This window comes from Megascapheus bottae, chromosome 12, assembly GCF_031878675.1.
Source record: "Megascapheus bottae isolate mThoBot1 chromosome 12, mThoBot2.hap1, whole genome shotgun sequence".
NCBI classification, from domain to species: domain Eukaryota; kingdom Metazoa; phylum Chordata; class Mammalia; order Rodentia; family Geomyidae; genus Megascapheus; species Megascapheus bottae.
Window position 1 is genome coordinate 39203745 of NC_143520.1, and position 25784 is coordinate 39229528.

At 36.2% G+C, this 25784-nt stretch overlaps 1 protein-coding gene across 1 annotated transcript in view; it reads right to left on the bottom strand.

Annotated features, from left to right (window-relative positions):
• Thsd7b (thrombospondin type 1 domain containing 7B) overlaps window positions 1-25784 on the bottom strand; it is a 719928-nt gene that overhangs the window by 320513 nt on the left and 373631 nt on the right. The window contains exon 11 of the mRNA XM_090343132.1: window positions 23000-23103. Within this exon, the coding sequence (XP_090199258.1) occupies window positions 23000-23103 (104 nt within the window). The remainder of the gene's footprint in view (window positions 1-22999; window positions 23104-25784) is intronic.

Below are 25784 nucleotides of genomic sequence, written 5' to 3' on the forward strand. Positions count from 1 at the left end.
TATAACCTGTGTATTCAGTAAGATGTAGTGAATGATATGTGAAGATTCACAGTGTAAGAGTGGAGGTAATGGTAAAGCAAGGAAACTCTAGAGGATGAAGAAAAAACTGAAAGCCAAATTGTATCACTGGTAACTACCGGCCATGAGGCCATTTGATTGAAAGTCTTTTATCCAGCTTTGTTATTGCTTTCCAACACCTGCATTCTATTCTCTTCCTAGAGTTCAAATGAAGATAAAATAGACTTTCTTCTTTTCAGCTCCTGAGTTTACCTCTAGTTTCAGTCACATCTCATATACCATCTCCAAAACCATTCTCACATAAATATTTCCTCCATCCTAACAGCTTCTGTATATGTCTTCCAGTGGTTATTTCTAAATTGGTCTTTATATCATTACAGTGTCATTTTAAATTCCCTCCTTGAGCTTTGCAAGAACTACACTGCCATATCTGTTCAGGTTCTTTTGAAATAAATGTTATCATATTATCTATATAATATATATATCTTCCCAGTTCTTGGTCCTTAAAAAGATTACTTTTATCATCTAATTATTTTGCTATGATTGCTGTGAATTTTATGATACCTCAATTCTCAATAAAATGATGTTCCTATTTTGTGAAAGACAGACCACACACAAAGTTTTAAAACTTTGTTCCTGAGGAAATGGCAATAATTTCTTCATCCTCAGAGGTTTTCTTAGGTAAAATATACATTATGAATTCAGGAAGGCTTTTGTGTTCCTATATTCCCTTTCCCTCTTTTTCCCATCCAACCAATTAAACATGAGTGAATTCATTTATAACTAGTGGTTTATTTTATAAAACAAACATGCCAATAAACATTATATCATCGTAGTGCATAGCTGTTGGGCCATTATGATCTTCTAATAATATACTAGACATATTCTAGTTATTACAAAGGAGAGAAAATATATGGCCTATATTTCTGTGAGTCTGACTTGCTTTGCTTACTGTAATGGAAATAACATTGTTTTTATTGTACTTCTTTTAGTTATTTCATTTTTCTTTTCTTTTTTCCCCCTTTGGTTTATTCCCTGATGTCCCTATTTGTTTTTGTTTTTGATTTTTAATTTCTATACCCTTTGTTTTGTATATAAGTTTATCTGATTTGGGGAAGGAAAAGGTAGGATAAAGGGTGACCTAGTTTAGCAAAGGTACTCACTAGACACCTTATGGGAAACTAGCCCTACAACTAGGGGAAATCAGGTCAGGAGGCGAAAAAGCTGGAGAAAAATGAGGGAGGGGGTAACATTGTTCAAAAACAAATGCACAATACTGCCGTATATAACTGTAACTTAGCTTTATATCACCTTTACAGTAAAATTTAAATTTTATTAAAAATAAAAGCACATATTCAAAAATAATCCATATAAATAAAAACAACCATCCTGTTCAATACTTGCACTCTCTCTTGTTTCTAATAATTACATTCCAAGGTTTGAAAAAGACATCATTTTTGAGCATCTACAAGGACTAGCTAAAGCACTAAACATCTGAAATTATTATCCCTACTATGAACAGGAAGATTGAGAACCAGAGAGCTTATGGATTTGGACCAACCTCATGCCCGTAGTGAGTGGCAATTCCAGCCTTTGAGTTAAGCCACTTCATACTGAAAACAAAGGTCAGTCTTCCCCTCTCCTTGGGATGGGGCTTCTACAAATTTCTGTTGAACTCTAGAAAACATGGCATAAATGAGGATTTTAAGAAAGTGATTTAAATTCATATAGTTCTAGAAAATTATTGGTTTTTGCTTGTTTGTTTGTTTTTGCTGGTACTGAGGCTTTAACTTAGAGCCTGTCCCATTTTTGTCCTGGTATTTTCCATATACATTTATTTGTTTATTTGAAATAGGGAAGGGAAGGGGGGAAATCAAGATGATAGGGAGGGGTGAAGGAAAGGAGAGTGGGAGAAAAACATGAGAAAAGGTATCAATGTTCAAGATGTAATGTACCCACTACTTAACAAATGTAACTGTAACCCCTCTATACATTACCCCAACAATAAGATACAATAAAAAGAAAAAAGTCTCTATTTGCTTTAAATAATTCTGCAAAGAAGGTATTAGTTTATAAGTTCTATCAATTTATCAGTGTCATGTGTTTCAGTATCTTTCCCTATGCTTCTGAATCAAACCAAACTTCTCCCATCATGACAATAATTGTATATTAGTGAAATAAAATTTGCTATTAAAACTGTGATTTTAGGCAACATACCTGACTTTCTTTTTTTGGAGTAGAGTTTAATAATACCTAAGATTGGCAGATAGGCAATAGCACTTCAGGTTCGTTTTATTGTTTTTCAAATATTACTGTAATGGTGATGTACAGGGGATTATATTTACATGTCAGGTAATCAGTGCACTTCCTTTTGAACAGTGTGACTTCTCCCTCATTTTCTCCTAGTTTTCATCTCCAGCTTTTCTCATCATAAATTTGTATAATTCATTTACAAATCAAAGCTTTGAGACAAACCATCCATATTGTAAAGGCCCCTGGATCAGAGCTGAAATCAATTCTGACTCCTGAGAGTAGGTTGGTGGTCTTACCCTGTAGTACTAGTCTTCTCTGACCAGGCCCTATTGGTCCCTTGGCCTAAGCTGAAGGTGCCATGCTGTGCTGATGGTAGACTGATGGGCAGCAGAATCCTTATTCTGGGCTTTTTCTTTCTGCCCTAAGATGCCTGCAGAGCTTGTCTGTTGCATAAAGGCCTCAGCACAGCCCTTTTCTACTTAGCTGACTCCCCACTGAGCTTTTTCCTTCTAGTACCTTCCAGTTTGAGTTCTACCTCAGTCCAAGAGCCAACCAAATCCTCAGTACCAGATAAAATACCAGAAGCTGGTATCCATAACAAACTTCTTATAACAAATGTTTGATTTTGCCTGAGCATTTTAAAGAAATTGCTTTGTTTGGCTCAGAGCTCAAATACAAGTGATCCAAAAATCTCTTAGATGTAGTTATTGCAGAAATTGATCTTGTCAAAGTACTGAGATCTCTTTTATTTGACCTTCATACAACGATGTCTGAGATCCATAATCCATCCTGCTCTTTAAGACTTTTGTCCTTAACATTGATATCCAGATTGCCAGGGACCTGGAACTTCCTGGTTGAATATATCTCCAGAGAGCAGATTGGAGGTCAGGACTTTGAGTTATAAACTAACTCCCCTCCAAAGATATCATTATCCTCAGAGATCCTTTCATTCTATCTTCCTGTTGACAATGACCAAAAGATTATGGAAGTATAGGTGATACTGGTTCCACAGCTCCCAAAGTCCACTAAAGATAAGCTGGGTACCTGTTTCAGAGATCCAACCTATGGAATGGAAAAACTATATATCAAAGCGCTTCCAGAGGCAAGGCAAAGAGGAGGGTGTGTACTCTTACTTGACTTTTTCACTCAAGGATGGTGCTCTACTATTTAACCCAGGTTACCTCTTATACCTTTTTACTGGTTAACTAGTGATAAAAGTAGCACAAGTATTTTCTGCCTGCACTGCTTTCGAACTGAAATCTTCAGCTCTCAGCTCATTGAGTAGCTAAGATTATATTAGCCACCAGTACCTAATGAAATGATTATTCTTGATATTTAAATAGTGTCTCTCTTACTGTGTGCCTGTATTGGAGTCTCTGTGTACATTTTTTTTGCCAGTCCTGGGGCTTGAACTCAGGGCACTGTCCTTAGGCTTTCTCAAGGCTAGCACTCTACCACTTGAGCCACACCACCCCTTCTGGCATTTTTCTGCATATGTGATACCAAGGAATCAAACTGAGGGCTTCATACAATGCTAAGGAAGCATTCTGCCACTAGGCTATGCTCCTGGCCCTCTACGTACATTTTTATATCATCCGTCAACTTTTCAATATTGTCCAATACTAAAATCACTGTGTGGTTTCAATTAATTCTTATTCTGTTTGGTATGTAAGATTAGCTAAGTTTCTTTCTTTCTTTCTTTCTTTCTTTCTTTCTTTCTTTCTTTCTTTCTTTCTTTCTTTCTTTCTTTATTTTGTCAGTCATGGGAATTGAACTCTTTGCCTGGGCACTGTCACTGAGCTCTTCAGCTCAAGGCTTCCACCTTACCCCTTGAGCCTCAACCCCACTTCCCGTTTTCTAGTGGGTAATTGGAGATAAGAGTCTCACAGTCTTTATTGCCTGGGCTGGCTTTGAACCATGATCCTCATATCTTAGCCTTCTGAGTAGCTAGGATTACAGCTGTGAGCCATTGTGCTTATCTTTTTTTTATTCTTAAAATATCTTTTATGTATATTCCATTTAACCTATCCCCAAAATTGCAATGCAAATTAGGCTTCCTAACTCCTCTTGGTATAAATTCAAAGACACCGCGAACCCACAACATTTCCATTTAAAGTCTTATTTTTCATATCCTACAAGTACTTATTGAGTTTAATTAACTCTAGCAGACATTTAATTCACATTCCCCACAAACATCTGGATTAAAATGGGGTTATTTTGCTTTTGTTTATCCCGCTATGTGAATATTTCACAACAAAGCAAAATTGAAATTCTTTCTTCAACTTTTGCATCTATTTGAAGGTAGTTGTAGAGCTGAATTTTGAAGCTTATGGTTGGTTTCTATAACATTCTAGTACACATGTGGGATCCTCATTTATTTTCTTGGTAGACAGAGTATCAGCATATCTGTCTTCCTTGGAAATCCAAACAAAAATTAACAGAATTCACCTGTTTGGGCTACAGTTCTATGATAGTGCACAGGTTAAACAAATAAATAGCTTGACTTTAGTAATAATGCCTGTGCTAAGGGAAGACAGAAAATGTGCATCTATTTTAAGAGATGAAGTGCGCATTCTGGAAAAGAGATATGCAATCTGTTACATTTATACGGTTTGCAATAGATTTTGAAATTCATATTAGCATACATGAAGGGAAAATAGTGCTATAAATGAGAACTGTGTGGTTCAAACAGTAATTTCCCATTCAAATGTTTGCAAATCAGTGCATCCATCAATTGAAAAATCTTTATCCCTACATATACCCTTTCTCATCCCCAACATCCTTTCATCTATAAAGTATTTTTGTGGGTTTTATGTGGGACAAAAGTGGGAGAAAGAGTTATTCTGTCATTTATAGATGGCATATGTTGAGAACAAACAGGCTAATGGACAAATAAAATCTCTGAATCACAGTTAGATGACACTTTGCAACTAAAGCATCATGCCTGCAGTGACTCATTTCCTTTAATATTTATTTTTAATTTATCACCAATTTCAAAATAAGCATATATCACCTGCAGTAACCATGAAAGCTACAAACATAATTCTACCTTGAAACATGTAAAGGAAATGAAAAATACCTCCTGGAATCATTATTCATTTACATTAAATGCAATTTTTTCTCTGAAGCCAACATTCTTGAAGCCAAGGCCTAGTGTATTATATAAACCATCTTTCATTTTACAATCCAGGAATATATTAATTTTGAGAATTTCCCTAGACTAACGATTTAATTTCCTATATTCTAACTTGAGCTTCCTTATTTTCACACTTTTAGCAATTTTACTTAGTATAGAAGTTATTGAAGGCCCTTAAAATATTTATAATTAGTCACTTGGTTAATTGGAACATGATGTCTTTCAATATTCTATTCTGCTCTTGGTGTTAGAGCTAAGGTCAGAATGAGTCTTTAATTCAAAGTATATTGTATTATAATCATTTCTTCTTAACAGAAATAGTTATTCAAAATGACCTCACAAAAGTTACCAATGATAATGTGTTTGGTCAAGTATTTACTAGCTACTTACAATATAAACTTTTCATTTTTTACAGGAAAATTACTACCAGATGGCTCAGCTTACTTTAAAGTTATACTGGGAGAATGTGTTCCTGGGGGTAAGATACATGTTCTCCTTTTCTGTTTTGAAAACATCTATAGCCCATGATTAATACATCTCATTTGTATCCAAGTTTTGAAGTTAACAAGCCACTTCTTTCCTTGTGCTAAATTCTTTTGATTCCTTTTTTCATAGGAAAGAAAAGTATTAATGTATAAAAGTTTATGTAAACATATCTGTGTCTATTACTTGGTCATAGATTTCTTTTTCTGAAAATATTTAAATGACTTTTTGTGATCTATGTAGGAGAATGACAGAAAAATTCAGTATAGCTATAATGTTAGATTGATCTTCTTTCTCAAGGAAGAAGTGCTCTGGAAGGGAATACCCAACCTTTTCCTTATTTCTCCTTCCCATTCTGGCTGTCATGGACTGAGCAGCCTCGTCTGCCATTTACTCCAGCCAAGAGGCTCTGCCTCACCCCAGCTTCCAAGGCATAGATTGAAACCTTTAAAATAGCTGGCACTGTGGCTCCCACCTGTACATCTAGCTACTTAGGAGGCTGAAATCTGAGGATCAAGGTTCAAAGCCAGACCAGGCACAAAAGGACCTGAGACTTATTTCCAATTAATCCCTGGAAAACAAAAGGGAAATGGGGCTTGGATCAAGGTTAGGGAAGTAGCCGTAAGCTGAAGAGCTCAGGGACAACCTCCAGACCAAGATCAAACCCCATGACCCACCCAAAAAAAAAAAAACTTTATAAACAATAGGAGTATTAACTATCTCATCTAGTCTCTATTAATGACAGAAAGTTCATGCACCAATTGACGGTTCTGATACCTTATTAGGATGACATATCTAAAAGTGTAGGTTTTCGCTGTATTTCTGTTTTCAACCAGAGTTGATTGATGAGTTTATAGTGGGCTGGCATACTTATCTTTCACCTTCCCTCCATAAAGACATTATCACTTAAGATAAGTTTTTTTTAGTCAAAAAGTATAGTACTAAGACCTAAACTTTGAATAATTTCCTCTGAATCTAGTTCATGTAATATATTTCCTTATCTGTTTAAAAATGGATATATCTATTTATGTGTACAGTATTCATTTATATAATTTGTATTATAGAGATTTTATAAATTCTTTGTTAAAGATTTAGTCAGATTTAAAAAATCTTGAAAATATAAATTAGGAAAAAGAATGAAATTAAGCATAACTTGCTACAGTAGAAGATAAAAATGTGTGTGCATATATACATATATACATATGCAATGTGTCTTTCATTTCAGAACACCAAATATTTCTGATATATCATTAAGAGTTTAAACCAGGCCAGGAGCATGGCCTAGTGTTAGAGTGCTTTTAGAGTGCTTGCCTAGCATGTATGAAGCCCTGGGTTTGGTTCCTTGGTACCACATACACAGAAAAATCTGGAAGTGGTGCTTTGGCTCATGTGGTAAAGTGTTACCCTTGAGAAAGCCCAAGGACAGTGCCCAAGCCCTGAGTTCAAGCCCCAGGATTGTAAAAGACTTTACACCCAGTTCCTTAATATCTTCTTAGCTACTTCTAAAATAAAAAAGTATTATTTTGCTCTTTTTTTTGCCAGTTCCTGGCTTAAACTTAGGGTCTTTGAGCTTTCTCAAAGGTAGCACTCTACCATTTGAGCCACAGCATTACTTCAGGCTTTTTCTGTGTATGTTGTACCTAGGAATGGAACCCATGGCTTTATGAATGCCCGGCTAGCACTATAGCACTAGGCCACACTCCCAGCTCACATTTTGCTCGATTTTTTACATGGTAAATAAATTATTTTATAGAGACTCTAAATGTGAACAGAAGATTCCATCAAAAGTATTGTCTAGGGGCCGGAGTTTGACCTAGTGGTAGAGTGCTTTCCTAGCATGCACGAAGACCCGGGTTGGATTCCTCGGTACCAGAAGTGGTGCTGAGGCTCAAGTGGTAGAGCTTTAGCCTTGAGAAAAGTCCAAGTGCAATGCTCAGGCCCTGAGCTCAAGCCCCATAACTGGCAAAAAAAAAAGTATTGTATAAAAATATGCTTCTTTAGGCAAAACCTAATTAAAGAAGAATAGAAAATTTGTTGAATTTCTTGATGATTGGAGATCTATCTCCCTCTTTTGGTTATTATGAACATTATCCTCTGAAAGTAAACCAGAACTGAATGCAGGTACTTGAAAGAAGAAGCTGAAGTAAGTTAGATACTACAACTTCCATCTCCAGTGCTTCCCTTATAATGCCCTCCATTCAGTTATCTCTACTGACAAGGGATATTTACAACTTGATGTATGACATGAAATTAGTCTTCAGAATAAAAATAATAGAAAGCCTATTGAGTCAATTTTAGTTTCTGTGGATAGCAAACTAATCATCATGCACTTCCAGGAATGTCAGCATATTCATTTTTATTTATTCTTTTACTACCACAAAAGTTTTGCATTTTCAGGGCTGTTTCTTCAAAGTATAAAATATATACATTTCTTTCTTTTGTTATTTTTATTATAAAAGCAGAAGCTATATCCACATCAGATAAAGCACAAGGCTTGGTAGCAAAATGCTTGGCTGTCCATGAGGGATGTTGTAACTAGGACGACAGAATGCCAAATGCCCATCTCCTTGGAGATCATGTGGATTTTGAGCTCTATCTGTAATTATACATGCCTTGATTTTTTTCTCTTCCTTCTTAATTGAAGAGAAGTGCATGCATAAATTCTTCACTGTATACCAATTTAAAAACTCAACATCATAATCATAATAAGTAAAATAATTGATCTTTCTATTACTGTATTATGGCTAAAGGATCCTAAAAACTCTTTCAAAAGAAATAATGTAAACATTAGTTAAAATATATAACAATATATTTTATATATCATTTTATATATATTTATATATGCATTATATGTTGATATATAAGATATCAATATATCTTATCAATATATCTTATATATTGATATATGTATGATATATATCAATCTCTGGATTAATTCAAAGATTAGAATCTATGAAAACTAAATGAACTTGAATGCATGGACCTTGCAAAGTAAGTAAAACAACTATTTTTCCCCTAAGAGTTTAAATTAAAGTCTTTCTTTTCTAAGGGTTTAAATCTTATACATCTGTGTTTCTACTTTCATAGCTGTATAATGTATTAGGTTAAAAAATATAAGCCTTATATAGAGACCTTTAAAAGTCCATTAGTAGCAGTAATATTCACAAGCCAGAACTTGATGTTTAGGAGTGAAATGACTAAAATAGGCTTGCCAAGCTATAAAAAAAAAATCCCAGTAAGACCACTTGCAATTCAAGAACTTTGCAGGAAGACAAGAGGAAAGAACGTCAACTGAGAATTTACAAACTCAAGCTGACTTTCTTATGAACATATGTTCTGAGCTCATTCTCTCTCTGTATGCCAAAGGAACTTCAAGGAGAAAATTACAGTTTTCAGAATGTGCATTGGAATGGATGGAACAAAATACAGAAAAAGCCTTCTTAGGGAAGCTGAATGGCAATACAGCCTCTAGGAACTCCTGTGGTTAAAGTTCTTTCACAGAAGAATGAAAAGTTCACAGTCAAGTTACACATAATTAATCTACCAATCTACTGATTGGTAACTAATTGTGTGAATTTTCCAAGCTACTATAAAAAACTAATACATATTGTGGCTGAAAGCAACAAAACATTTTCTCAATTGTGGTCTGTTAACTGAACATTTTAAGTCAAGGCATCAGCATCGCTTTTACCAAGAGCTCTGAGGAAGAACTACCTTTGCATCTTGCAGCTTCTGTTTGCTTGACTTCTATCTGTACATTCTAATGTTCCCTATTTTCTTTTGTGCCTTGTAAGTCTCACTGTGATAATCCAGGATAATTTCATGGCAAGATTCTTTAATTGCATCCATGAAGAGACTTTTCTAAATAAAGTCACATGTGCAAGTTAAAAGGGTAAAGGTATGCCCATGTCTACAAATGTGCATGTAAAAACAAAGCCCAGGTAGAAATTAATACAGCAGAGAGCTATGAATAGAAAATATCCACCTAACCTACTTTCTTTTCACTTTCCTTCTAATTTTTCTTTCTTGGATTAATTATTCAAATAATTTCTATGTAGTCACTTAGATACTTAAAATATCAAACCCTTTTAAACTTAAAAGACAATATATAAGTATAGGTAGCACTGAATTTACATAACAGTGAAGCAAATACTAACCTAGCTCTTTTATTTACTTATATTTTGGCAGTATTAGGAATCAAACTTGGACTCTCCAGACTTCTTAACTACATCTCTGACCATTTTCTTTTTATTTTCTTTTAAGAACTCTCTCTTTTTCCCAGGTTGGCCTTGTGTTTGTGATCCTCATGTTCTTCATGAATAGCTGAGATTGGAGGCATGCATACCTACCTAATTCCTTGCCTTGAATCCTTTAAAGCTTGTTATAATATCATCCACTGTTTAGTTCAAAGTTTCATCAATTAAATATTCCACGTTTTGAATTTTATTATTAGAGTGATAAAGGGGCTACACTTACATTCATAAAGTAGTTAAAAAATACTTCTTGAACACTGTTAACCCTTTCCATGTTTTTCTCCCATTTTTTTACCCCTACCACCTCCCAAGTTGTAAAGTTCATTTTCAACATATTTTCTTGTGAATATTGCTGTTACACTGGTTCATCCTTTGTCTGTTGTCTCATCATCTTGTTTTACTCCTTCTTTTCTTTGATTCAATTAACATATAAACATATATACCATATACCAGTTACCAAAGTCAGATACAGCAACAAGGGGATGATAAACCACAAGGGGAAAAAATTTTGGCATAAAGTGACATAAAAGGTTCCAACTTTAGTTTTCTAAAAGTGCTTAATCAATGCTGCCAGCATCATTTGTTCAAAAGGCTGTCTTCCTTACATCCTATTTTTTGGCTTCCTCATCAAAGATTAGGTCGCCAAAGGTCTGTGGGTTAATTTCTGCATCTTCAGTTCTATTCCATTAGTCCTCAGGCCTGTTCTTGTGCCAGTAACAAGCTGTTTATATTACGATAGTTCTGTAATAGAGTCTGAAGTTTGGTATTGATATTCCTCCAGCACTGTTCTTTCTGCTGATTGTTTTTGCTGTATAGGTTCTTTTATTATTCCATATGAATTTTTGGATTGCTTCCTCTGTTTCATTAAAGAATGACATTGGGATATTGATGGGTATTGCATTGAATTTGTAGATAGCCCTTGGCAGGATTGCCATTTTCACGATGTTAATCCTCCTAATCTATGAGTATAGGAGGTTTCCCCATTTCCTCAGTTCTGCTTTAATTTCCTTTTTTCTTTTTTTCTTTTTTTTTTTTTTAACATTTTCATCATGAAGGTCCTTTACTTCCTTAGTTAATTCCCATGTATTTTATTTTGGAAGCTATTGCAAAAAGAGTTGCTTTTCTGATTTCTGCCTCACTAGTCTCATTGTTAGCATATAGGAAAGGCATTGTTTATTGAGGGTTAATTCCAAATGGATCAAAGACCTTGAGGTAAAAACAGATACCCTGAAAACTTTACAAGAAGGAGTAGGAGATACACAAGGGCTCTTTGGCACAGGTCAAAACCTTCTTAATAAAGGCCCCAAACACAACAAATTAAAGTAAGTTTAGACAAATGGGACTACATTAAACTACAGAGCTTCTGCATGGCAAAGGGCATAGCTAGCAAGTTAAATAGAAAGCCCACAGAGTGAGAGAAGATCTGCAACAGACAAGGATCTAATGTCTAAAATATAAAATATACCTACAGCTCAAAAAAATTGAATACTTCAACAACAGATCCTCAAAGAATTGATCCCATTAAAAAAGTACCTAAAGAATTAAAGAGAGAGCTTGTTTGGAGGTTCTAGCAAGGGAGCGCAGCTACTCGTATACCCTTGACCAAAGACCGGTCCTCCTCTATCGGGGATGGTGTCCTCTTCGACCGAGAGCGCAGCTTCGGGAGGGACGCACATGGAGTGATGAGGGAGGAAGGGGACACCCGCCTAGCCAGCCAGATCAGCCGAATTGTTACAGTATCTCACTTTGTTATCTGATATATTGAATTTATTTGTATTTGGTTATTTGAAATATGATAGGGAAGGGGGGAAAACCAAGATGGGGGGGTGGATGGTGGGTGGGGGGGGAGGGTGATGGGTACCAAGACATGTGAAAGGGTATCAATGTATATGAATCAATGCACCTTCTATCTGGCAAATATCATGTAACCCTTTTATTAATTACAATAAAAAAATAAAAAAATGTTTTACAGGTAAAAAAAAAATTAAAGAGAGACTTTTTAAAGAGGAAATAAGAATGACCAATAGATATGTGAAAAAATGCTTGACATCTCTGTCCATAAAAGAAAATCAACTTAAAACAACTTTGAGATTCCACCTCACACCAGTTAGAATGGCCATTATCAAGAAATCTAATAACACAGATGCTGGCAGGGATTTGGCCAGAAGGGAACACTACTACACTGCTGGTGGGACTGTGAACTTGTTCAACCACTCTGGAAAGAAGTATGGTGATTTCTCAAAAGACTAAACATAGAGTTCCCCTATGAATCAGCAATCCCACTCCTGGGCATGTACCCAAATATAAGGACATACTAAAGCTACTAGCACAATGATGTTCATTGCAGCATTATTTACTGTAGCTAAGATATGGAATCAACCCAGATGCCCCTCAGTAAATGAATGGGTCAAGATGATGTGGTATTTACACACAATGAAATTCTATGCTGCTATCAGAAAGAATATCATTGCCCCATTTCAAAGGAAATGGAAAGACTTAGAAAAAATCATGTTAAGTCAAGCAAGCCAGACCCAAAGATACATAGGCTCCATGGTTTATTTCATTTGTAATAATTATTACAGGTTTAGGATTCTCCTAGCATAAGATCACAAGAGCTCAAAAGCTAAGTATATATGGCCATAAAGGATGGGGCTAATCAAAATGAGCTCCAAGATATGGAAACAAGAGTTTTATCTTTGTGATTGTGGTTCTTAACGTATTATGTGACATTATTTCTTTTTTTCTCCTTATGGTTAATCTCATGTTGTTACTGTATCTGACTTTGGTACCTGGTATGTGTATGTACATTAATTTGTATATTTGAAATAGGGAAAGGAAGGAAAGATGTTTTGGATGATGTAGGAGAGGGAAAGTTGGAGAAAAACATGGAAGGAGTATCAATGTTCAAGAAGTAATGTACCCACTACCTGATGAATGTAACTATAACCCCTCTGTACAACACCCCTACAATAAAATAACATTAAAAAATACCTTCACATAGTACTTTTTAATATCAAATTTTTAAAAATATGTTCTCTTGGAGATGTAAAAAATCCTAGACCCTACAAATATTTTTGTATCACAATATTTGTGGAACATATATGTTAGTTCCTGTCTTTGTAAGAGATGGTTCATTGAAGAACTGCAGATACATACTGGACTGTATCTCCAATAACAACTTTTATTTCCTGAAGTTTGTTTGAATCTTAGTAAATGGTTTTATGTTTGTGCAATGCTTCTTGGTAAATTGAGTCCAATCTGAAAAATAATCTACTCTTTCCACTTTTTATTTTTTGTTTTTTTTTTCCAAGACTGGACTTGAACTCAGAGCTTGGACTCTGTTCTTGAGCTTGTTCAAGGCTACTGCTCTACCACTTGAGCCACTGCACCGCTTCAAGGTTTTTCTGTGTATGTAGTTCCAAGGAATCAAACCCAAGGCTTCCTGCATGCGAGCCAAGCAGTCTACCACTAGATCCCACTACAGGCCCCTTCAGTTTTTATTGAGAAGCTTCTCTGTAGACATTCATTGATTGCATGTTCCTATCCAGTTAAGCCACAATATAAGACTGTTTTTGCCATGAAACTCTCTTTCTCTTCCACCCTTAGAATAAATATGGCTGATTTCATAGACAGGGTACCTAGTTTTGTGGTTTGCTCATGGTCTTTGATGAAGCACATCACCTAAGTTCTTGAGACATGATACACTGATAAAAATACTTTGGAAAAATGTCAAATCAGGAAACAACATCCCCCACCCAATGTAAACAGACAATGGAACAGTCACTGGCAAACCTAGAGGAGAGTCTTCCAAGTGCTATACAAATGCAATTGATAAACATCATTAATGAAAAATGTGAAAATATAAAGAAAGAGATAAGGGAGGAAGCCATAGCTGAACAAGAGGAAACCATAAACAAGGTGATAAGTGAAAAAGAAGAAGCCATAAAGGAGGCCATAATAAAGGTTTTTCAAAGAAAGATGGATGAATTCATAGAATCCACACATAAAAAGGTGGCCGAACTACAGCAAATGTTCAAAGAAAATAAAGCTACTGAGCTAACCACTCAAATGGAAATCAAGGAGCTAAAGAAATCCATACATGATCTAAAAGAAGAGATGCAAGGCATCAAAAATGAGCAATTAGAAGCAAAGGAGATGAAAAATAAAGTAGATACCTTTGATAGCAGGTTAGACAATGCAGAGGAGAGAATTTCCGGGGCTGAGGATAATTTAGTTATTATAGACAAAGAACAGAAAATGAGTCAATCCAAATCTAGGAAAAATGAGAGAGCACTTCAGGAGGTCCAAGATACAATTAGGAAGCCTAATTTAAGGCTAATTGATATTGAGGAGGGCGTGGAGAAAGAGGTCAATGGTATTGGAAATATACTTCAGGGAATCATCTCAGAGAATTTCCCAAATATCCAGAAGGGCAGGCCCATCCAGATACAAGAAGCTTTTAGAACCCCAAACAGACCTGACCAGAAAAGAACATCCCACCGCCACATCATAATCCGAACTGGATCAATAGAAACCAAAGAAAGGATCCTAAAGGCAGCCAGGGAAAAGGGATCAGTAACCTATAAAGGAAAACCAATCAGAATAACCCCAGATTTCTCAACAGAGACCATGCAAGCAAGAAGTGACTGGAAGCATATATGTCATGCCTTAAGTCAAATGACTACCAACCAAGAATACTGTACCCAGCTAAGCTCTCATTCATAACTGAGGGAACAATAAAAATATTCCATTCCAGGGAAAAGCTGCAACTAAAATCAAAGCAGAATTAAATGATTTGGAATCCAAAAAAACTACAGAAAGAATCAACAAAACAAGGAGTTGGTTCTTTGAAAAAATTAACAAAATTGACAGACCCTTAGCAAATCTTACCAAAAAAAGAAGAGAGCATATCGAAATAAACAAAATCGCAGACGAAAATGGAAAAATCATGACAGAAATTACCAAGATCCAGAATATCATGAAGGAATACTTCTCAAACCTTTACGCCAACAAATTCGAGAATCTAGAAGAAATGGATGAATTCCTAGCCAATATTAACATACCCACACTGAACCAAGAAGAACTAACCCAACTCAACAGGCCTATTTCAAGCTCTGAAATAGAAATGGCAATCAGAGAACTTCCACCTAAGAAAAGCCCAGGGCCAGGTGGATTCACAGCTGAATTCTATAAGGTCTTCAAAGCAGAGCTCACACCAATACTCCTCAAGTTCTTCAATGAAATTGAAAATGAAGGATCCTTACCAAACTCATTCTATGAAGCCAGTATACCCCTCATCCCCAAACCAGACAGAGATTTATCAAAGAAAGAGAACTATAGACCTATCTCTTTGATGAACATCAATGCAAAACTTCTCAACAAAATACTGGAAAACCATCTACAACAACTTATCAAAAAAATTATACACTATGTCAAACTGGATGCATCACAGGGAGGCAAAGCTGGTTCAACATACGCAAATCAATTAATATAATTCAACACATGAACAGGAGCAAGGACAAAAATCACATGATTGTCTCAATAGATGCGGAAAAGGCATTTGACAAGATCCAACACCCCTTTATGTTAAAAGCTCTGGAGAAACTGGGAATCCATGGAAAATTCCTCAATATACTAAAGGCTGTGTATGAGAAACCCACTGCTAGTATTACACTTAATGGTGAAAATCTAAAGCCATTCCCTCTAAAATCAGGAACGAGTCAAGGATGCCCACTCTCTCCATTACTCTTTAACATAGTACTAGAATTCCTAGCCAGTGCAATAAGGCAAGAAGCAAGTATAAAGGGGGCCCAAATAGGGAAAGAGGAAGTAAAACTATCCCTCTTTGCAGATGACATGATTCTGTATTTAAAGAATCCTATAGACTCTACCCCCAAGCTCCTTGAGCTGATTCAAAACTTTGAAAGAGTAGCAGGCTATAAAATTAACCCTCAAAAATCAACTGCCTTCCTTTATGTCAACAGTGAGAGGAATGAGGCAATAATCAGGAAAGCAACTCCTTTCACAATAGCCTCAAAGAAAATACAGTATCTAGGAATTAGCTTAACTAAGAATGTAAAGGACCTTTTTGATGAAAACTTTAAAACCCTAAAAAAGGAAATTAAAGCAGATCTAAGGAAATGGAAAAAACTCCCATGCTCCTGGATTGGAAGAACCAACATTGTGAAAATGACAATCTTACCAAGGGCTATCTACAAATTCAACGCAATACCCATCAATATCCCAATGTCATTCTTTAAAGAAATAGAAGAGGCAATTCAAAATTTCATATGGAATAATAAAAGATCCTGTGTAGCAAAAACACTTCTTAGCAGAAAGAACAGCACTGGAGGAATTTCAATTCAAAACTTTAGACTCTATTACACGGCTATAATTATCAAAACACGTTGGTACTGGCACAAGAACAGGCCTGAAGACCAATGGAATAAAACTGAAGACCCAGATATTAAACCACAGACCTATGGCCACCTAGTCTTTGACAAGGGAGCCAAAAAAAAATAGAATGAAAAAAAGACAGCCTCTTCAACACGTTGTGCTGGCAGAAGTGGTTACTGGTTAAGCACCTGCAGAAAACTAAAGTTGGATCCTTCTTTGTCACCCTGCACTAGAATTAACTCCAAATGGATCAAAGACCTGGAGGTAAAAGCTGACACACTGAAAACTTTACAAGAAGGAATAGGAGATACACTAGGCCTCCTTGGCATAGGTCGAAACTTTCTTAATAACAAATCAGAGAAAGGCTGGATAAGTGGGACTGCATTAAACTGGAGAGCTTTTGTATGGCAAAGGACATAGCTAGTAAATTAAATAGGAAGCCTACAGAGTGGGAGAAGATCTTCACCAACCAAACAACTGACAAAGGCCTCATATTTAAAATATATCAACAACTCAAAAAATTGAATCACTCCAAAACTAAAAATAACAACCCTCCCATTAAAAATGGGCCAAAGACTTAAAGAGAGTCTTCTCTGAAGATGAAACAAAAATGGCCCATGGACACATGAAGAAATGCTCAACATCTCTGGTCATAATAGAAATGCAAATCAAAACAACTGTAAGATTCCACCTCACTCCAATTAGAATGGCCAGGATCAGGAAAACGAATAATAACAGATGCTGGAGGGGATGTGACCAGGAGGGATCACTACTACACTGTTGGTGGGAGTGCAAACTTGTTCAACCACTATGGAAAGCAGTATGGCAGTGCCTCAAAAGGCTAAACATAGAACTCCCCTATGACCCAGCAATTCCACTACTTGGCATTTACCCAACCATCCAGAAACTAGGGCATACTAAATCCACTAGCACAACAATGTTCATTGCAGCATTATTCACCATAGCAAAGATATGGAACCAACCTAGGTGTCCCTCAGTTGATGAGTGGATCAACAAGTTGTGGTATTTGTACACAATGGAATTCTATGCTGCTGTCAGAAAAAATGACATCGACCCATTTGTTAGGAAATGGAAAGACTTAGAAAAAATCATATTAACTGATGTAAGCCAGACTCAAAGGAACTTAGGCTCAATGGTTTCCCTCATTTGTCATAACCAGTAGAAACCTTGGGCTCTACTAGCAGAGATCTGCAATAGAGCAAAACCTTGATATATAAGGCCATATAGTATGAAGCTAATTGAAAGGACCTCCAGGATACTGAAACAAAAGCCAAATAATGAATGATTGTTGTCCTTAATGTACTGTTATCTTTCATCTCCTTTGCTGTCTCTTGGGTATCTCATATTGTTACAGGATCTCACTTTGTTATCTGATATATTGAATTTATTTGTATTTGGTTATTTGAAATTTGATAGGGAAGGGGGGAAAACCAAGACGGGGGGTGGTGGTGGGTGGGGTGGAGGGTGATGGGTACCAAGACATGTGAAAGGGTATCAATGTATGTGAATTAATGCACCTTCTATCTCACAAATATCATGTAACCCTTTTATTAATTACAATAAAAAATTATTTAAAAAAAAGAAAAGATTTTCATTCAGGGCCAGGAGTTTGGCCTGGTGGTAGAGTGTTTCCCTAGCATGCATGAAGACCTGGGTTCGATTCCTCGGTATCACATACCAAGGCTAGAGCTCTAAGCTTGAGAAAGTCCAAGGACAGTGCTCAGGCCCTGAGCTCAAGCCCAGTAGTGGCGGAAAAAAAAAAGATTTTTCATTCAACACTTGATAAGCATTACTACATTTCCTTTTGCTTTCTGGTGCTGCTATTAACTTTTGTAATGTGAAGTCATGCTCTTTATTTACACTTTTAACAACAAGCCATTGTGTTATGTGCTCAAGCCTCTTTTCATCATTTTGATCATCAAGTTAGATGTCCAATTTTCCTAAGTATGACCTCCTTTATTCCTCTTTTTTTATTATAGATTGCAGATTTTTTTCCTTATTTACATTGTTTCCTCTTTCCTAAAATCTTGAGACATTGATGTTAAATTTCTCCTATTAGTTTTGTATTATTTTCCACTCACTGGCCACTTCCTTTATTACCAGAAGTTTTCAGTTTTAATACCTAGCAAATCATAATTTAGTATGAGTATGCCAAAAAGAGACTAAAATAAATTGTTTTGAGGTGGATGTTGGGCACATGGTATGGTTGTTGATGTTACAATATTATTCAATGTGCAAGTCTCTTTTACATTGTTTATTCATACATGTCATTATTAGTAGGACAGTTTATCCACAGTAAAGAAAAATCAACCTCCTGCCTAGGTTTTTGTTAGGGGATTGGAGAATGCTGCACAGTTAACATGCTGAAGCTATCTTGTACATGAAGGAGATTGAATTCTTGCTCAAACTTTGATTTCTCCTCTTTATTTCCATCCAGACTCACCATTCCACTATTCACTGCCTGTTGTCCAATGTGCACAACCATTCTAATTTCTATTTCTCCAGAAAATATAAACAGGCTCTCAGATATCAGAAGTATTAGGGACTTGATTGTTCAAGAAGAATGGTAAAAATGAATGAGTTCAGGACATGGCTCCCTGGTCTGTATTCAGATATCCAGTGATTCTTTTGAGTATATATATGTTATATATATATATATATATATATTACTCCTAAGAAAATTGTATACATGGTATATTTATGTGTATATATATTTTCTTACTATGTAAATCTCATACAAATATATATTATAAATGTAGTTCTGTATGATGTATGTTGTTTTCTTTAATATTTGCCAAATGGTTGTGGACTTAATGTCCTAACTTACAGACACATATATGCACACATACACACATTCATGCGCACACACACACACACACACACACACACACACACACACACTCCCTTCTTACAGCATAGTGTCTCTCTGGAATTTTCCCTGACAGAGTTTGTTCCTCTTCAATAGCTACACCCTGGTCTCTGGCAAGGCTTGCACATAACTTATGCAACAAAACTTGCTACATTTACATTTATTTCTTAAATTCTTGTGATTGCTGTTACAGAAGGCTTCTGGTTTATGTGAAACATAGTTTGCTGTAACCTTGTTCTTGGAATGATTTTATAAAGATGACTTTGTTGATACATTGTGCCATTATTTCTTATTTTCATTTTTTCTGTTATTTTATTTATGTATTTATTTTATTATTTTAATATTTTTATTTCAGTGTATAGAAGGGTTACAGTTATATTTGCCACATAGAAGGTGCATTACTTCTCACACATTTATTTCCCTTCTTATGTTTTTGTCTCCATTTCCCTCCTCCCACCCCCCCTCATTTTTTCTCTCCTATTCCAAATAAACAAGTAAAAATCTATATAATATACTAAGTGGGATACTGTAATAATATGATAATATGATATTAACCAAAAGGCAATACAAGAGAAGAGAGAAAAACATAATACATAAAGAATAAGTCACTTATAATTAAACTCTTGTTTCTTATTTTTCTAAGATGATTTTTAAGTAATTTCAAATTTAAAAATTATATCAAATTGTTTTCTATTGGCTCAAAATCTGTGACCTACTGTAACATTTTAAAAGCATAAATTATGCAACAAGTGTTGATAATACCTTTGGGTCTGGGAGTTTGGCCTAGTGGTAGAGTGCTTGCCTCGCATGCACAAAGACCAAGGTTCCAATCCTTGGTACCACATCCATAGAAAAAAGCCAGAAGTGATGCTGAGGCTCAAGTGGTAGAGATCTAGCCTTGAGAAAATCCAAGGAACGGTGCTCAGACCCTGAGCTTAAACCCAGGACTGGCAAAAATAAAGAAAGAAAGAAAGAAAGAAAGAAAGAAAGGATGCGACAACTAAAAACTAAGAAACTTTAGTGTTGGTGTCTAGGTTCGGAAATTTTCCAGTAGATAATCTATCTAACCAAGAGGATTACGAAGCATCCAGCTAATAACCCTTTTAAATTAGTATCCTTAATACAGTTCCTCTAGGATTGATTAAATAATTTGCCTTTGATATGAACAGTGTTGTCATCATTGAGAAAAATAACTATCACTGCATAATTTATACTTGGTTCTGTAATTCTAAAACATGATACAATAGAATATAGAGACTCAAAGTCCAAGTCTTGTTCAGCATTAACCTGCTCATTGAACAAAGGCAACATTTTAAAAGACTTAGTCTCTATGGTAGAATTGTTAATTAAAACATTTTATAACAATTTCCAGCACAAAATAGACAATAACCTTCTAAAAAAAAGCAATTTAGGGCCCAGCACGCTTCTGAATCCCCTCCTCTTGACCCCATAACATTTTTGGTGCATTGGCCGGGAAGAGTCCTTAACCACAGGGTGACGCATGGGTTCAAGTCCCACCGGTGGATGTGGAATCCCATCGATGGCGTCAGACCCAAGAGAGTCTCTGATTATCCTCCAGGAATTCTTAACCATCTTTTTTGGGGAAATCTCCCTGGTGAAAAGTAAAGGCCTCCAGAGGCCCATGGAGAAGGACAGCAATCCTTATTCAGATGTAACTTTGGCTCTTACCAAGTTCCAAGCCTTACAAGTTGATTTGAGGACATGTTCATCTTCTGGTTTCCAGCACCCTGGCACTCAAGTGAACCTATATTGTGATTCCCAGCACTCCAACCACTGTGAAGGTAGCAGGAACAAGCTACTGGGTTCATCACTCCTAGGTGGAGACAGCATGTGAGGATCCTGGACTCTCAGAATCTCAGAGAACTCACTCAGGTCCCTAACTGAAGTTGTCCTCCAGAACAGAAGAGGACTAGATATATTGTTCCTAGAGGTTGGAGTGTCACCCTGGGAGGAGAATGTTCCTGTTGATTGGCCCATGTGTAATTACTGAAATGATGTCTTTAGTAAAAAAAGGATCAGAGTTATAAAACTGATGATCTTACACTCCCGGTATAACCCCATTTTGTACTAAGGTAAACTAGTCAAGGATTTGACTAGGCTAAAAGAAAAGCGGGGAGTGTTAAGGGGAGCAGGGACTGGCGCCATCCAGAATGCCTGAGTTCCCCCACCCCATTGTGGAAGGTTGACAATGGTACAGCCAAGCCACCTTGACCTCCCCACAGCCCCCATGAGGAGGGATATCCCCTTGGGTGGGGGTGGGCCTGCTTTGTGTGGAGACCTTCCCAATTTGCCTGCCAACTCCAACTAAGGTGATAGGTAAATTCAAGCACTGGGCTGTAACCCTATTGGCTACCTGCGTGTGGCTGGAGCTGGCTCTGGTCCCTCTGTGTATGTAACTATCCCATTGGCCACCTGTGTGGCCAGGTTCAACCCCATGGGTTTTGCCCTTAAAAACCCAGCTTGAGCGCTGCTCGGGGTCACAGCGTCAGCTCCCGAGTCTGCACTGTGTCCTTGGCCAGTCAGTTCACCATCTACTTCCCCAATAAATTCACCTTTTTATATGAAAAAAAAGCAATTTTGTGGTATGGAGAAAAGAAGTAAAAGAGTTTAAAGAAGTAGTGTGTCCTATTTTAATTCACAAAGAGATAACTTCATCAATTCTAAACCTAGCCAAACACATGTACCAGTGTTTATAAAGGAATCTATTTCCTAGAAGAGCCTGTGAAGGAAGAGAAACTTAATTCAAAGTATATGTTTTGAATAACATTATTAATTAAACCAATATAATACAGTCAGTCTCACAATGCATAAATTTGCTGTGCCTACACATTTAGTCACAAAATGATAAGATTTTAAGAGTAAACTTCTCATCAAGTCTGATATAATTGACATCAAGATAAGGAATGAAAAAGCCCTGTGAGCAGTGTGATGAGTCACTGAGTGCTTCTCAGGCCTTTCTAGTCATTGATACTAAGAGACTCTTCTAGTCAGATACAGAAGAAGCCTAGACATAAAGTGCTCCAGAAAATGGAATATTTCCTTCCCATTTGTTTTACATGTAGAATACATAGTATGAATATAATAATTATGGCAAAGGCATTACCGTTAGGAATTGTCAATTTATTCAGTTATACTTTCATTTTTTAATTTGTACCTAAAAAGTGCATGTGATATACCTTGGGGTCTACTCCTGGCATATCTTTAATTCTTTGGCTGACATCCAACATATATTTTCAATATTACCACTGAGGATAGCTATGATCAAAAACAGAGATCTGATTGTACTGTTCTAGTCCCAAGGTACACATACTAATCATAGCTTTAAAAAACTATTTTTCTAACTAATGCAAAAGGAAACTGAGATAGATAGACAGACAGACAGACAGACAGACAGACAGACAGATAGATAGACTTATACATCTGTCCATGTATATATTCAAATTTCAATGAATAATATTACACTTGGTAAAATACAAAAATAAGTAACATACTATAACATAACATGATTTTGAGCAACACATATAGGAGAATATTATAAGATCTCCTTACCTCTTGTCTGTAACCCCTTCCCACAGGCTTCACCAGTTCCCATTATTCCCTGTCTGATGGACTCGGGCACTAAGATACAAGGACTCCATTTTTGTAGTTTCCATCTGTGATTTCAAATAACAGAATATGAGGTTGTTCATCATACAAAATCATGCTTGGATAGATTAATTTGAAATCCAAAGCGATAAACATGATAATGAAATAAAAATGGAATTGCAACTAATGCCACAGGGTCAAATCCTGGCAAGAATTAGGGATGGCATTTGTTTTCATTCAAGTTCATGGCTGGCTATTTTTTTTATTATCAGAGTGATGTACAGATTGGTTGCAGTTACATTCATAAGGTAGTAAGTATATGACACCTTGAACATTGTTACCCCTTCCCATGTTTGTCTCTCACTTTCCTTCCCCTCACGCATTGTAGAGTACATTTCTAGCATATTGGTGAACTTTTCATATAAAATCTTAGTTCATATACAAAAATAGCAAGATGCTGTTGGTGGGAGTGTAAACTCGTTCAACCACTATGGAAAGCAGTACGGTGGTTCCTCATAGAGCTCCCCTATGACCCAGCAATTCTACTACTTGGCATTTACCCAAATGTTCGAAACAAGGGCAGACTAAACTTACTAGCACAATGATGTTCATTGCAGCATTATTTACCATGGATAAGATATGGAATCAACACAGATGCCCCTCAGTAGATGAATGTATCAAGAAGATGTGGTACTTAGACACAATGAATTCTTTGCTGCCATCAGAAAGAATGACATCTTCCCATTTGTAAGGAAATGGAAAGACTTGGAAAAAAATTACATTAAGTGAAGTAAGCCAGACCCATAGAAACAAAGGCTCAACAGTTTCCCTCATTTATAATAATCACTACACATCTAGGACTCTCTAGCAGAGTATCACAAGATCTTCAAAGCTATGCACATAAAGTCTTATAGGATGAGATCAAATTATAGGATCGCTAAGATATAGAAACAAGAGATTTATCTTTGTGATTGTTGTTCTTAATGTACTATGTTAATCCTTTTCTCTTTTTTCCTTGTTGGTTGATCTCATATTGTTACTGTAATCTATTTGATATGGGGATTGTAAGAGGGGAAAACAAAATGATGTGTGAGAAGTAATGTATCCACCCACTACCTGATGAATGTAACTGTAACCCCTCTGTACATTACCCTGAAAATAAAAGAAAAGGAAACAAAAATAGCAACATGCATTGTAAGAACAGATCAATGGGGATTTCTTGCTAGTCCTGGCCCTTGAAATCAGGGCCTGAGCACTGCCCTTGGGCTTTCTCAAGGCTAGAGATCTACCACTTGAGACACAGCACCACTTTCGGTGTTTTTTCTGTGTATGTTATACTGAGGAATTGAATCCGGATCTTCCTGCATCCTAGGCAAGCATTCCACCAGTAGGCCAAACTCCCAGTCCCCAATATGGAATTTTCAACCTATAATGATTTTAAAAGTTTGACAACAAAAAAGAGAAGACGCTCCCTGAATTCTATAGTATTAGGATATCCAAGTTTGAACTCTTCAAACCTTGAGGTGCAAACTTTCCCTCAGAGTCCTCTACTTTATTTCTTTTTTTTGGGGGGGGGGTTAGTCATGGGGCTGATCTGATACTCAGGGCGAGGGCACTGTTCTTGAACTGCTTTTACTCAAGTCTGGAGCTCTACCACAAGTGATTAATTGGAAATAAGAGTCTCATAGACTTTCCTGCCATGTTTTTTAAATCTTTCTCCTGAGTAGCTAGGAGGATAGACAGAAGTCACTGCCTACAATTTTTAAGACTTTTTTCTAGTGTTGAACATCTCAATAGATTACAAAATGAAAGAGGAAACCTGGGGTCTGGGAAATCATTTTATCCAATAGTTTAATCAGAAGGGGGTGGGGAATGGACACACTTCTACCTCAAATCTTATATTCTTCTGAGGAAACAGTCTCCAAAACTGTTTTTCCACTTTGTGATTAATAAAACTCTCCACTTTTATGAATCATTGTGTCTTTGAACTGGTGTCTGAACAACACTCCAGAATACCCAAGTCTTAAGTGTAACCACAGATTCTTAAGCTTCTGTCAAATAAGACTATCTACAATAAAGCAATATCTACTTCAAGAGAATTTTTAAAAAGGATTGAGCTTAATGAGATACCTTTAATATCACCTACTAAGAAAATAGGGCCAGATCACAGTTCAAGGAAATAAGCCAGGCATCCTAGTACATACTTATGAATTCAGCTACTCATAAGATGTTTCAAAACCACAAAAGCTAATATAATAAATAGTTTAGGTACAGGTTTTTAGCTCTGAAATGGTATTTTACTCTCATTTCCTAATTGAGTTTTCATAGGTTTCCTAGACAAAACGAAACCAAGTTATTCAGTTTAGTTTAGCTTTTACTGTAGAGAAGAATAGGCAGAGTTTCAAAAGTTCTTTGATAGCTTCTGAGGTTTAAAATGATGAATCTTAGTTCAGACAATTAGTCTGAGGAAAGCTGAATCAGTATAGGTCAATATCTAGTTTTTACACTCTGGGTACTTGGCTATACACTCTTCACATCACATTTCTGTATTGAGATATAGATGCTTCTGCGGTTCTCTCCAGATACTAAAATGAAGAGGTTCAAATAAAATAGACATTTAATAATAAACAAATGGCCATAGCACCTTAATAGAGATCAAAACAGAAAAGTCAGAAGATGATGATAAAGAACTACTTTAATTTCTGTCTTAAGATAAATTCTTTATTAGCATTCACATGTGTAGGAAAGC